The 14608-nt window shown below is 37.2% G+C and overlaps 1 protein-coding gene across 2 annotated transcripts in view; it reads left to right on the top strand.

The window, feature by feature from the left end:
- The window catches only part of Ttc30 (tetratricopeptide repeat domain 30), a 232476-nt gene that overhangs the window by 77627 nt on the left and 140241 nt on the right, over nt 1–14608 (top strand). For both annotated transcript variants that reach the window (XM_090376994.1, XM_090376993.1), the window contains exons 6-7: nt 6604–6670; nt 10826–10930. In XM_090376994.1, coding sequence (XP_090233120.1) covers nt 6604–6670; nt 10826–10930 — 172 coding nt within the window. The remainder of the gene's footprint in view (nt 1–6603; nt 6671–10825; nt 10931–14608) is intronic.

Genomic DNA, 14608 nt, shown 5'->3' with positions numbered 1-14608 from the left:
CTTGCCTCCAATGCCACACTGCTCCAATTTGTGCAGCAGTCTTCCATGTGCAACAGTATCAAAAGCCTTTCTAAGATCCAAGTATATAATATCAAAGTTATTCCCTGCATCCAGTTCTTTTGTGACTGCATCATAGTATCCAATCAAATTGGTCAGGCAAGACTTCCCCTTAACAAAACCATGCTGTGTCCTAGCTATAACTGAAGTCTTGTCTAGATGATCCTGCAGTGCTTCTTTCACCAGTGCCTCCATTAATTTTCCGGGAACAGAAGTTAAACTCACAGGTCTATAATTACTTGTGTCAGCCTTTGATCCCCCTTTGTGAATTGGGGTCACATTTGCACATCTCCAGTCAATGGGTACCTCCCCTGAGTCCAAGGAAGCTCTCATAATTATGGCTAAGGGTTTGCTTACCTCCTTTGCTGCCTCCTTTAATATAACTGGATAGATCCCATCCACCCCAGGTGCCTTTCTTGTATTTATCTTCAACAATTTCTCCTCCACTTTGCTCTCAGTTATTACAAGATTCTCTAGCTTACTGCTAGAGTTGAATACACCTCTGGCATTCCCCTCGCTGAATAACTCCTCATGTGTGAATGTCGATGCAAAATATTCATTTAGTTTGTTAGCTACCCGAGCAGGGTCATCAACAGTTGACCCATCGATCTCAAGTGGACCAATCTGATTCATCCCCTTCCTTCTAGAGTTTACATAAGTAAAGAACTCTTTGCTGTTTTTCTTCGCATCCCTTGCCAAGGATCTCTCGTAATCTGCCTTCGCCTGCCTAACCTCCTTTGTAACTTGGTTACAGATCAACTTGTATCTATCATAGGCGTCCGTGTCACGTGTTAATTTGTATGTATCCCATGCATTTTTCTTCTCTGCCATATGCCTCATTAGTTCATCTGACAACCATTTAGGCCTAAACCTTGAACAATATTTCTTAGTTGGTATGTAAAGCCTAGTAGCTTCCACGATAAGTTCTTTGAATGCTTCCCATTTTGAATTTGCTGTTGGCAATATCATCAGTTGATCCCACTGTATAGAATTTAAATACTGTCTCAGTCCATTGTAGTCGCCTTTACGAAAGCAATACCCCTTCCCTTTACCCCTAATGGTAGTTACCTCTTTGAGTAACTCCCACTTCAGCACACTGTGATCACTGCCACCAAGTGGTTCATTTATCTGCAGATTCTTAATGCATGAAGAATCACTACTGATAATCAAATCAAGAGTATTACTCCCTCTAGTTGCCTCCCGAACATGCTGATGTAGAAAACAATCATCCAATAAATCCACAAAAGCCTTGCTACTGTGTGAGTGACCAGCCCCCAAATTCCAGTCAATATCTGGGAAATTAAAATCCCCCATTATAAGACTCTCTGATTTACTGGCCCACTCTATTTCTCCGAACAGTTTCTTATTATACTCATCAGAGTCATTAGGCCTATAGCACACTCCTACTCTCAATTTTGATCTCCCAATGCTTATGTCACACCAAACTGACTCGACACTGCACTGTCCAGCGATGTCGACTGGCTTCACTTCCTTGGATTTTATGTGTTTTTTAACTAATAGCATAACCCCTCCTCCCTTCGTATCCTGTCTATCCTTTCTGTAGACATTGTACTCCCCAAATTCCAGTTCTGCATTTCTTATATCTGTGTGACACCACGTCTCTGAAATCCCCACAATATCTGCCTTTGATGTTTTGAGCAATACCTCAAATTCATCAAATTTATTTACTAAACTCCTAGCATTGGTGTACACACAAGTATACATGCACCTGTTCTTTTTCTTAGCTACCCTAACACAACCCATGTGTTTACTTGTACCCCAATGATTCCCAGCAGTCTCTGAAATATCCTGCATCTTATTTTCCAGGCTGCGGCTCATTCCAATAGAAGCAGTGCAAGAATCACTTTCACCTCTGCCAGTGGCTACTGTTAATCTATTAGTCCTTGTATCCCCCCAATCTAGCAGTTTTCCGACCCACCTAACATTGCCTCGATAGCATCAGCAAACATTCTTGCACCCTTTCTATTTAAGTGTATCCCATCCCTGTAGAAGCAGTCTCTCCTGTTAACAAGTACAGACCAGGCTGAAAAAAATTCTACCCCTTGAGCCCTGCACAATCTTTCCAGGGCCGAATTGATTGACAGGGCTCTCATCATATACTCCCTCCTATCGTGAAGCTCATATGCTTGCTTTCTTGCATAACATGCTTCTATTACTATTACTATTGACAAAACCTCATGAGCTGTCCTGGCAGCATTTCTGTAATGCTCAAAGAATTTCATGTCTGACTGCACAATTAGCCCCCAGGTCTTTTACATCCTTCACTACCCTGAGTGTAGTATCACACAGTTGAGTGTGTTACTGGGTTACTGCTACCCATATGCAGTACCTTTCATTTGGTAATGTTAAACTTCAACTGCCATTTCTCAGCCCATCGAACCAATTTTCCTAGATCTTGCTGCAGTAGCTCGCCCTGATGAATGTCATTAAGCATCCTGCCAACCTTTGTATCACCTGCAAACTTAGACATTGAGCCTGATATACCTTTATCAATATCATTGATAAATATTGAAAACAAAAATTGGCCCAGCACTGAACCCTGGGGAACTCCACTAATAACATTAGTTTTTTTCTTTGTTAGTTGTTGGTGCATTGGCTTCTGTGGCCATAATGCACCTCCCAAGGTTTTTGCACTACTCTGATCCAAGTCTGAGGCGGGATTCGAACCTATGACCTTTGGGTTGCCAGGCCAGCACTTTACCCACCCAGCTAGCCTGGTCGGCAATATCTTTAGTCCATGAAGAGCAGTGCCCATTAATAATTTCTTGGTTACTGCATAGTAACTTAGACTGCCCCTTAACAAATCAGTGATGCAATATAATTTCATTTCCAGATGGTCATGCATTACTTCTTTAACCAGTGACTCCATTATTTTCTCCGGAAGAGAATTTATTCTAAGAGGTCTGTAATTATTCGTGTCACCTTTTGAGCTCCCTTTATGATTTGGGGATACATTTGCACCTCTCCTTGCATCCTCTTGATTAAGGCTCCAGTGCCGTTTTGATGATTTGAACATGCATTTGTTACTTAGCATGTAGTGTTTTGGATACTTATCAGCAATCAAGTTAGTGAGCAGATAATAATTTGTAATGCTCTCATAACCATCCGTTCCTGATAATGCTCTGGTAACAAGCCATTGTTCCTTGGAGTTTATCATTGTCAGGGATGGACTTGGTGTTTCTTGTGACCCACAAGTAAAGTATGAATCATTAACTTGGAAAGTGCCTCATTCTGCTCAACAAAAAAAATTTCTGAAACACAGGTCAAAAAGGAAAGTGATATTTCAAGTCTTTTGACCATTCTGGTGTTGCTTTATAAATTAATTCCTTACAGTCATTGTGAATAAGGAAACATGTATAGGCATCATGTCAGCTGCAAGAGATAATTCAGTAAATTTAGCAAAACCAGAATGATTTTAAGTTGTCGCACACTGTGCACCTGCTTACCACTTATTTCTCATACAGCAAGAGTTCACTAAACAAAATGCTGCCTGTATTATTACATTTTCCTTACTAACCTGATTTCTTAGCATTAAGTTTTTTTTTTCCCCTTTTATCAAAAATGAAACAGCACTTATGTGGCAGCTTTTATAGCAAAAATCATCAAGATGCTCTCTACACCATTCAGCCACAACAGTTGCAGAACTCCTATCAGCAATTGTACCAGTAGCAGCAAAAGTGCATTACTGCACAAGGAGAATGGTTATGTCAAGGTTTAATTATGTTTAATATGTGTGTCCAGGAAATTTCATTAATTTTTATGTTTCTAGACATTGTTTTTTTTTTTTTTTTTTTTTTTAATTTAAAATAACCTTAGCCAGATTTTATAAATAATGTATGCAGGAATGAAGAATTAGAGTAATTTAATTAAATAATTTATCTAGTGATTTATTTTTGCAAAATGAAAAGGAAGGAAGGATATAATTAGTCCTTTCACTAGTGAGTTTTCAGACAGTATAGGCCGCCCATAGTGAGGTTTTTTTTTTTTTTTTTTTTTTTGAGGATTTAGAAATTTTGTTTAGTTTACAAAACTACATGCATGAATTAAATATTAATTATTTTAAATATTAATTTAAATAATTATTTTCTTGTTTTGATTTGATTTGGTTTCAACAACTTCTGGATCAAAATTCTAGAGAATTTCTTCAGTTTTCGCTTGTTTAAGACCATACTATCTCAAACCTTGTTGAAAGGTTGCAACACCATTTTTAAAAACTATTACAAATATCAAAATGGATACTATTATTTGTAAATACAGTGAATAGACGACACTATGCCCCCATAGAATTTAAAGACAAAAAGAAATTTATCTATAGTTTAGAGACCATTTTTTTTTGTCTTTAAACTTTAAGGGGACATGGTTCCATAAGATTTTTTTAAAATTTGTTGACATGTATATGCAGGGTGTTTCAAAAGTGATGGTCAATAATTTAAGGGTAAACTGTACAGACTACAATTGCAAAAAAAAGCCTAGTAAACATGGGTCCTTAAGTGAATCATTTTTGAGATATTGCACATTTCTAGTTGGGATCCACCCCTGACATGGTGAACTGTACAGAGTTGGGATCCACCCCTGACAAGGTGAACTGTACAGAGTTGGGATCCACCACTAACTTGTTTGTTTAGATTAGGTTATGCTCATTCTCTCCCTTTCCCCTCTCTCTCAATGCACTGAGATGTAGCAGGCATACTAGTACTTGTCAAAGGATAGTCAACATGGAAAGAGGTTACAGCAGTGAAGAGTATGCAGACATGCACTTCATGTATGGTAAAGCCAACTGCAGTGCACTTGAGGTTGCATGTTTGTACCCGGAAGCATTTCCCCGCCGAAGGCAGCCCAACAGGTGCACATTTATCAGGGTACATTGACACCTTCGAGAACAAGGGCACTTCTCACATGGTGTATGAACAGGTAGGCCCAGAAGCATAACACCTGATGTTGAGGAAAGGGTGTTAGAAAGAATAGAACAAAATCCAGGAATTTCGACAAGGAGGGTTGCTCTGCAAGAGCGTGTACTGAGTCATAGCAGTAATGTGGCAAATTTTACATTGCCAATTACTGTACCCCTACCATATCCAGCATGTACAAGGTCTCAGCAATACAGACTACCTGCCCGGAGTGACCTTCTGCCAGTGGATGCAACAACAGTGTGTCCTGTGAACCCCCAATTTTTAAACAACATTTTATTCACTGATGAAGCTGGGTTTACTCGTGATGGTATTTTTAATTTTCATAACTTTCATGTTTGGTGCAATGAAAATCTTAATGCAATTCACAAGTCATGACATCAGCAACGTTTCTCGTTGAATGTCTGGGCAGGACTACTAGGAGACCATCTAAATGGACCACACTTTCTGCTAAACAGGCTAATGGGAGAGCTGTACCTTCAGTTCCTGCAGAATGTTCTTCCAGACCTCCTCGATGATGATAATGTTCCACTTCAACTCCAGAACATGTGGTTTATGCATGATGGTGCACCGGCACATTTTGCTCGAGTTGTGACTCAGTATCTAACTAGAAGGTATGGTCAACGGTGGATGGGTAGAGGTAGACCTGTAATGTGGCCTCCCAGATCACCAGACTTAAATCCTATGGATTTTTGTATCTGAGGTCATGTAAAAAGCTTGGTGTACACTTCTGACATTAACACAATTGAGGAATTGCAGCGTCGGGCTGAAGAAGCCTTTCAGCAAATCAGAAATGACCCAGGAATGCCTGAGAGGATTTGCAACTCAATGCAGAGAAGACTACAAAGCTGCGTACGGATGCAAGGAGACCATTTTGAACACCTTTTGTAACATCCTGTATCATGTAGCATCTGTAAAATCCTGTGGTGTTGAAACCGAAAATTAAAAATGTATTATCTTATGTTTAATAAAACCATCTTTAGCAAAGGATTCACAGTTTTTTTTTCTAAACTAGTGTTTCCGTAGTCAGATATTAACAGAAAATGTGCATTATCTCGAAAATGGTTCACTTGCAGCCTGATGGTCACTGGGTCTTTTTTGCTTATTTTAGCTTGTACTATTCACCTTTAAATTATTGACCATCATTTTTGAAACGCCCTGTTTACATTCTTCACAGAATCTGCATAGGAAATTCTGTTTACGTCAGGGTCTATCTAGCTTATTTTTTAGCTTGGGCTGTTAGTGGTCTGGACCTTTTTTGTTACATTTATGCAGAAATTTTTGAATTTGATGGTAAACTTAAGCTAAATATTACAGTTTAGGTTTTATGATTTCCAAATTTAAATTTTCTCAATTGGCTACTTTTATCCTCTTGAGATAAAAGATATTTTGGGTTGAGACAGTGCAGTTTATTGCAAGCCAAAGTCTGTCTGTTGCGGTGGGGGGGGGTTTCCAACAGCATAATAAAAACAAATATTGAATCCACTGATTGAAGTGTGCAAAGGCAATAGCATGGCCCCATCCTTTTTACTTGCATTTTCTTTCCTTCCCATCCCCCATTACCATTAAATTCTGTCATAAACTAGCCATGTAATTTCCTTTTTTTCTCATTATTTAGGAAGGTCAATATGAAGGAGCATGTTTAAAATTTACTACTGCTATGCAGGTGGAAGGCTACAGACCAGGTAATCAAATTTCTCTTTTAGTTCTCATTCATATTTCAAACAATTACATTTCTTTAGTACTTTTTAGAGCATTTGAGTGTTGAGATTCAAGCAAATATATGATATAAATTTACTCACAAGTTGCAAATATGTTGTGATCTGGTTGCATATCAAGTCATTCCATAAGTAATGTAATTTCCCCCCCCCCCACCCAATTTTAAAGTGAAAACCAACCGACCAATCAAATGAAGGAAGTCCTTCCTACAAGCATTTTGATAGCATATTTAAAACAATCCTGTCAAGATGATCCTGTATTATGTCTTTGATTACTGACTCCATTATTTCCCTGGAATAAAAGTCAAGCTTACAGGTCTCTTATTACTCACTTCTCTCTTTCATACCCTTTTATGAATAGGGGGGACATTTGCATAACTCCAATCCATAGGGACCTCCCATAAATCCAAGGATGCTCTCATAATTATGGCTAAAGGTTTGCTTACCACTATTGTTGCCTCTCTTAATATAATTGGATAGATCCCATCCATCCCAGATGCCTTATTTACTTTTAGCTTTAGTAATCTGTCTTCTACGTTTCTCTCATTTATCACAAAATTGTATAGCTCCCTGTTAGAATTTCATGTACTTCCTACATCCTGATCCTTAAAAAAATTTCTCATGTGTAAATGTAGATACAAAATATCTGTTAAGTTTATCATCAACAGTTATACTATTCATAAATAGTGGACCAATATGATTCATTCCCTTCCTTTTAGTTAATGTAAGTAAAGTTCTTTGCTACTTTTCTTTCCATTCTTTTCTAGAGAATCTCATAATTTGCCTTAGCTTGCCTACCCCCATTTGTGACTTGATTTCAGCCTAGTCTATACTTTCTGTATCCCATTATAAAATGTATGTATCCCATATATTTTTCTTCTCTGCTACTAATCTCATCAGTTCATCTGACATCCATTTAGGTCTAAACCTTGAACAGTATTTCTTATTTGCCATAAAAAGTCTACTAGATTACTATCCTGAATGCTTCCCACTTAGAATCTACAGTTGGTAACATATCATTTGGTCCCACTGAGAAGAATCTAAAAGACTGTTGTAGTCACCTTTATGAAAACAAAATTTCTTTCCTTTAACATTGAGAGTAGTTATATCTTAAAGTAAATCCCACATCAGTACACTGTGATCACAGCTACCTAGTGTTTCTTTTAATCTACAGATTCTTAATGCATGACTGTCTGGAAAGTTAAAGTCTTCTCATTATAAGATATTTTTATTTACTGGCCCACTCTATTTGTGTGCAGAGCTCTTTGCAATACCCATCACAATCATTTGAGCCCATGACAACCCCTCTCTCATTTTTGGTAGAATTGCATTACTTAAAATACCACCACAGAATGGGCATTGCCATAACCCATAAAGGCATAACTGTTGATCCAATGATCTGTACTAAATTAGAAATGACAAGAATCAGAAGTCTGTTAATTGACAAGTGGTAGAGGAATTGGGAAGATGATAACTTAGGCAGAGTGACTCACAAATATATCCCTTCTGTTATTGAAATTACCAAAGCAAATAGATCATGGTTTGCCCCCAACCTCCAGGCAACAACTCTGCTGACAGGACATGGATCGATCAAAAAGAGACTATACAGATTTAACCTCTGTATAACCTCACAGAAGATCCCCACTGCACATGTGGGGAAGTGGAAACATCGAAACATATGCTATATGACTGTTGGCAATATACTGACGTAAGGCACGACCTAGAAATAGAGATTGGAACATTGCAACCAGACCAAGAGCCTTTACTTATATCCAACCAGCAGGCATACAAAACTTTTTAACCTATGCAATAAGAATCTTCAAAAGAAGAGCTTCCCTGCTTCAGTGTGATAATCCGACTTGATGATAAACAACCTGTGAAACAGAAGACATTCAACAACAGAAGACATGCAGCTGAGAGCTTGATGGGCCCCCATTTAAATCCTTCGAGGGCATCCGCCCTGTTCTTCAAGCCCCTTGGCATACATGCCATAATTTGTGTGTGGGGGGGGGGGTATATATATACTGTATATATTTTATCTATTTATTTATTATTATTAATTTGGTTTATTATTATGGTTTGCTAATTTCATTTATTATGTTTGTTTTTCTTTACAGAACATTAGCAGTACAGACTTCCAAAATTATGGGATAAGTAATGTCCTCTAGAGTTATTCAGTTAGCCCTTTAGACCAGAAGTTCTGCCTTGTTGTGTTCAACAAAACTTTTGATGTTACACAGATTTCTGGATTATGTGATCAATTTGTAACATATACTACGTCAGCCATCTCATTTTACTCCATATCTCTATATTGTCCCCCTCTGCAGATCTTAATGTTTTGTGATAATACCTTGATAAAGTGTCTGATCTTCTTGTAACCACAAATATCATAATTTCCACTGATGCTAATTCAAAGTCATGGCTGTGGTTTGGTGAGGCTGCAGACCCTGGTCATCTGTTAGATTTTTATTCCTCACCCTCAGACTTTGTACCTATCTGAATAGCGAATTTTTTGAAAGAGTGAATATAGCCCAATGGAAATGCTTTTGAACACTCCCCAAGGTTTCAGAGCTTGCTCCTCTAGCCTTTTTCAGATGGGGATACCTGAAAGAGTACACCAAAAATCCTTGAAAATTGCAGGATTTATGATTGATGATGCAACAAGAAGCAGGCAAAATTATTGTTATTGTTATTTGGTTTTTAGGAGCATTAGCAACTAAGGCCATATTGCTCCGGAATATGCGGTGGTCATTCCCTGACCTTTCCGCATTCTCCGTATTTGGTGGTGACGGGCTCGAACCCCGGTCTAATCAAGAAGCGTGTGCTACGCACTGCTGCTGCTGCTCCTTCCCACCTGGCTACGGAGGCACCTAGGCAAAATTATAGCTGTCTTGTTCATCACCATATATCAGGCTGTTGAGAAGTGTTGCTGTTCACTTGTGGTGGGCATTTTGAACATGTAACTTTTGTAATGCATCTCATTTCTCTCTATAAGAAACTTTTTTTTTTCATTTGTGGTTACTTTCCTTTTGAAGAAATTGATTTTCTTCAATTGGTCATCAAAATACTAAGGTAGAGCAGCCTTCCACTCAGATTAGACATTGCTCACTTTCTCATTTTTTTCCCTTCTTTTTCTTTCATTTATTTATTTTATTTTCTCCACAATTTAATCTGCTTAACCAGCAATATCTTATTGGAGAGCATTTGGTTTTTGAGTGCATTTCAGATTGTTCATCTCCAGGGTTAGATCATGATTTATGGTGTTCTTAAGCTAGGATCAATCTGCTTTAAGCAGACCAAGATTGTTAATTTATTAGTCCTGTTAATAATATCTTATAGTCTGTAATGCTTTATGGGTAGTTTCCCCCCCCCTCCTCTCCAAGGGCAACCAATAAGTGTATCTCCTGGACATGAATCATTGTCTGGAATTTTCTTGAATTAAGGAATTGGTGAATCATGTTTGCTAGTGAACTGCTCTCAGATTACTTAGGTCTTTAGAAAGCCATAGGTTTCAGTTCTGTTTCATTTCTCTCTTCCCATTCCTTGAGTACTTTATTTTTCAGATTTTTTAATTTTGATGTATATAAAATATTGCTCTCCTATAATATTGTTCTAAGTATCTGCATCTGAATTGATTTCTTTACATCTTAGGATAGGATATACACTCTGAAGTAGATGTTCAGAGTGGATTACCACATTGCTGTAACCTTGATTTCATTAGATCAATATTTTTTGCATTATTCAGGCAGTGTCATATTGAAAGACTGTAATTTAGGTAAGGACCTGATTATTACAAATCTTCTGTTTTTTTTTTTTTTTTTTTTTTCAATAAGTAAATGAAATGTAATAGAGATAAGGTTGAGCACCATTGTTCTAAAGCATTCATATAGAACAGTGTTGTTTAACAAAACTTATCCTCTCAGCTGGGAAGTTAAAATTACTTTAGTTTTGTTTCAGTTACCAATCAAAATTAGAAATGCATTAAATCATATATTTAATTTAAGAGATGTCTACTGCTATTTCTCTGAACCTTCACCCCCACCCCAGAAGCTGAAGTTTGTTTTTTTTTTGTTAAAAAAAATTTTAATTCATGTTTCATTTCTTTGTTTTGCAAAATTTCAGACCTTTCCTATAATATTGCTCTTTGCCATTACCGTATGAAGCAGTATGCACTAGCACTTAAACATATTGCAGAAATTATTGAAAGAGGAATACGAGAACATCCAGGTATGTCTGTTATTTTAATAAATATATTTTGTAATCTGGAATAAAAAGACAAGGGCTGTTCAATAAAGAATGATCACATTTTTTCATGAACAACCATACTGCTTGCTATTTCTAGCTAAGCTGCAGAATTTAACACCAAACCAAGCTGCATCACATAGCAACTGCACACAGTGTGATCTTGGTGGTTGGTCAAGTTTATGACTGTTCAGTTCTCCCTATGTAACAATGGACGTGACACATGAGAGACAGTTTGCTGCTCTCAAATTTTGTTTCCATCTCAAGAAAAATCAGCTGAAGCATATAAAATGTTTAAAGAGGCTTATAGTGAACCTATGCTTCCATATAGCATAGCTCACAGGTGGCTTAGAATGTTTAAAGATGGATGTGATTCAATCACAAAAATTGGCAGTCCTGGAGTTCCAACGACTGCTGTCACCACAGAAACCATAAACACTGCTTCTGTAATCATGAGAGAAGGTCATCTTATGATGGTAAGGCAACTGGCAGAGATATTGAGAAGATTAGTAGGGAGCACACATGGTATTTTCCATGATTATTTGCATACAACACATGTTTGTGCATGCTGGGTTTCCAGACCACTCACACCTGAGCAACAGCAAGTTTACATGGTGGAGGTTTGTCAGGAGCTTCAACAGACAGTTACTAAAGATGGTGAGGTTCTGTTCAAGATCATAACAGCTGGTTAAACATTCTTCATCATTTAAATCCAGAGTAGGCAACAAAGCTTGTTTGGAAGTCTTCATTATTTCCAACACCGAAAAAAAACAAATGTTGTGGCTTCTGTAGGAAAAGTTTTGGTCATCTCTTTTTTTTGACATTCAAGGAGTCATTTACCAGCATGTTGTGCCATGTCATATGACTCTTACTACAGAACTTTACTACAGACCTTACTACAGAACTGTATTGCATGCTTTGTGAGATTACATTTGTCACGAACGACCACAACCGTACGCAGGTGTGTGGATGCTACATCGTGAGAGGGCAACTCCTCACATTGCTCATACTGTCAAGTACTTAGCTGGCATTAATGTCAAATGTGTTCCTCATCCACCCTACAGCCCTGACCTTGCACCCTGCGATTTTTTTTTTTTTATGTCCAAATTTAAGAAGGAGTTGCAAGGAAAACGTTTCCAATTGTCAGAAGAAATTGTAAAGACATCAGAGGCGATTCTCAAATGCATGTCAAAAAATGGCTTCCATGATATTTTTGAAGAATGGCAGAAATGTTGGAGTAAGTGCATTTCATCACTGGGGACTACTTTGAAATGGACTATCAAAATATGGATAATTAATAAAGATATGTTGTGGAAAAAAATTATGATAATTCTGTACTGAAGAGTCCTCATAGTATATTAACTAATAATAATATAGTTTTCCCCTGCAATTTCTAGAAAGATGATTTCTATGCTGTAAAACAGTTATTGAAATGGTTTGTGAAAATAACTGTACTCTGCATTATATTTTTCTCTCTTTACTATCTGAGATATTATTGTTCCTCCAGTGATACTGGGAGAAGCTTGGGCTGACACAAGAAATGACCACATCTATCTACAAGTCAACCTGAAGTTACTAATTATCATTTTTTAATTGAATAACATTATTATTATTAGCCATATGGTGCAAGGAAGCCTAAGGCTTTTGCTGCACCAGCCAAAACCAAAAAATTTCTGAGTTACCCCGAAAGAGAGAGAGAGAGAGAGAGAGAGAGAGAGAGAGAGAGAGAGAGAGAGAACAATTGGCAGAAGTAGAAGGGAATTACCAAGAAAGAGTAGAATGATGATATCCAGCTCTAATACTCACCAGATGTGAGTCCCTGGAGTTATCAAGATGATGAATCCCTTATTCATTAAAAACTCAAAGGCAGGCACTATTGTTACCAGTTTTGTAGCTTTTTGGCTCAGTCATCAGATAGCCTCAATTTGGAACCTTGTGTTAAGCAGTGAATAAATGTATCAAATCTAAACTTGCTAGCACCAGAGGGACACTAATTCTAGTGAGTTGGAAGAAAATAATGCAGAGTGGCATTATTTTTTCAAACTATTTCAACACTTGTATCGAAAGAGATCCTGCTTCTTTATAATTTGTTGCATTGGTCCAATCCAGCCCAGTAATTGGGATTGTATTATATACATAAAGAAGGTAAGATTCCAATCAAAAGCTTTTCTTCCATATTATTATTATTATTAGCCATATAGTACAAGGAAGCCTGAGGCTTATGCTGTACTAGGCAAAAGAGAGAGTGAGAGTCAGAAGTAAAAGGGAATCACCAAGAAAGAGAAGAATGATGATATCCAGCTCAGGACCCTTGGTGTGCCAAGCCAGTACTCACCAGATGTGAGCCCCTGGGGTTAGCTGCTCAGTTAGATTTGATATGTTTGTTCACTGCTCAAGGTTGCTATCCCTGATAATGGAGCCAAATAGCTATGAAACTTCTATTAACAGTTAATAATGGATTCACCTTCTTGGTGATGTTATTTGATTAAAAACAATGTTAACTTTATTTGATTAAAAACAATGTTAACTTTAAATTGACTTATTCAAGGGAAACAGTCATTTCTTAAGTGATTGTAAATCAAAGCTCTGTCACTAGATGGACAGTAAGTGTACCCAAACAATAAAGTGTAATGTAGAGTAACAATGTTTTCTCAAACTATTATATAATTATAATGAGTTTTTAATTGGCATATGTAACACTAGGCTTTTTGTTTCTTTCCTTTTTTGTCAGTGTCCTAGCACAAAGCTTTCCTTTATACAAAATGGTGCTAGGAATTCTGAATCTTAAGGCTAAGCTGTGTAATTACAAAGAGCATTCAGAAATTTCATATTTATCCAAGAGATTTTTATTTTTCAAACATAGTCTGTAAGAAGTGAAATGTGCATAGTTCAGCTGCGCTCCATAGTTTAGATTCTACTTAAAAAAAAAATTATTTGTTGCAATCTTCTGAAACATCACACTGATTGTTGGAAAATTTCTGTTCCCTAAAGTTGCCCCAGATGCTGTCTTTCTTTGGGTTTGTTTCTGTAGAGTGTTCAAATAATACAGTTGTATAGAGTTATGATTTAATTTTTGAGTTACAGAAAGACTGATCTAGATGGCTCCATTTCTCAGTGGTTGAGGTTGGTTGGCTAGAGGATCAATGCTCTTCAATCAGATAAATGAACTGAAACACAGTATATAGGAATTTAGTTTCAAGGAAAAGGAATGAATTCTCCCATTTCTAGGTTGGTGCAAAACGAACTTGTTTAACTTGACTTCCTTTTCTTTTACAGTTGGCTGTATATTAATAACTTGTGAATAGCTTGTCTAACTTGCAAAGACTGCCAAAACCAACTACAGTCAAAGACCTTTATAACGAAATTAAATATAACTATATCAAAAATGTGTCCACTTTTCCAAAAATTGCATGCAGAATTATGTGTAATTCACATCCTCTAAGTCGCACTGTGAGTGCACACACACACACACAATCCATTTTATTCACATCACTGAAACCAAATATCTTTTTCACTCTTTTCGCATCTAATGATTGCTGCTTTGAACAAGTGCCACCAACCACTCAGCATTCACTCGCTGAACCAACTTTCTCTCCGTTCCTCATTTATCCATTCTACTTCTGTTTTCTTCTTTTCTGGAGCAACCTTCCTTCACATGTATTT

This window comes from Mastigoproctus giganteus, chromosome 7 (genome assembly GCF_048544385.1).
Source record: "Mastigoproctus giganteus isolate SK-2022 chromosome 7, ASM4854438v1, whole genome shotgun sequence".
In the NCBI taxonomy this organism is placed as follows: Eukaryota; Metazoa; Arthropoda; class Arachnida; order Uropygi; family Thelyphonidae; genus Mastigoproctus; species Mastigoproctus giganteus.
Note: the sequence above shows the minus strand (reverse complement) of the source record. Positions and strands in the feature narration are given on the sequence as shown.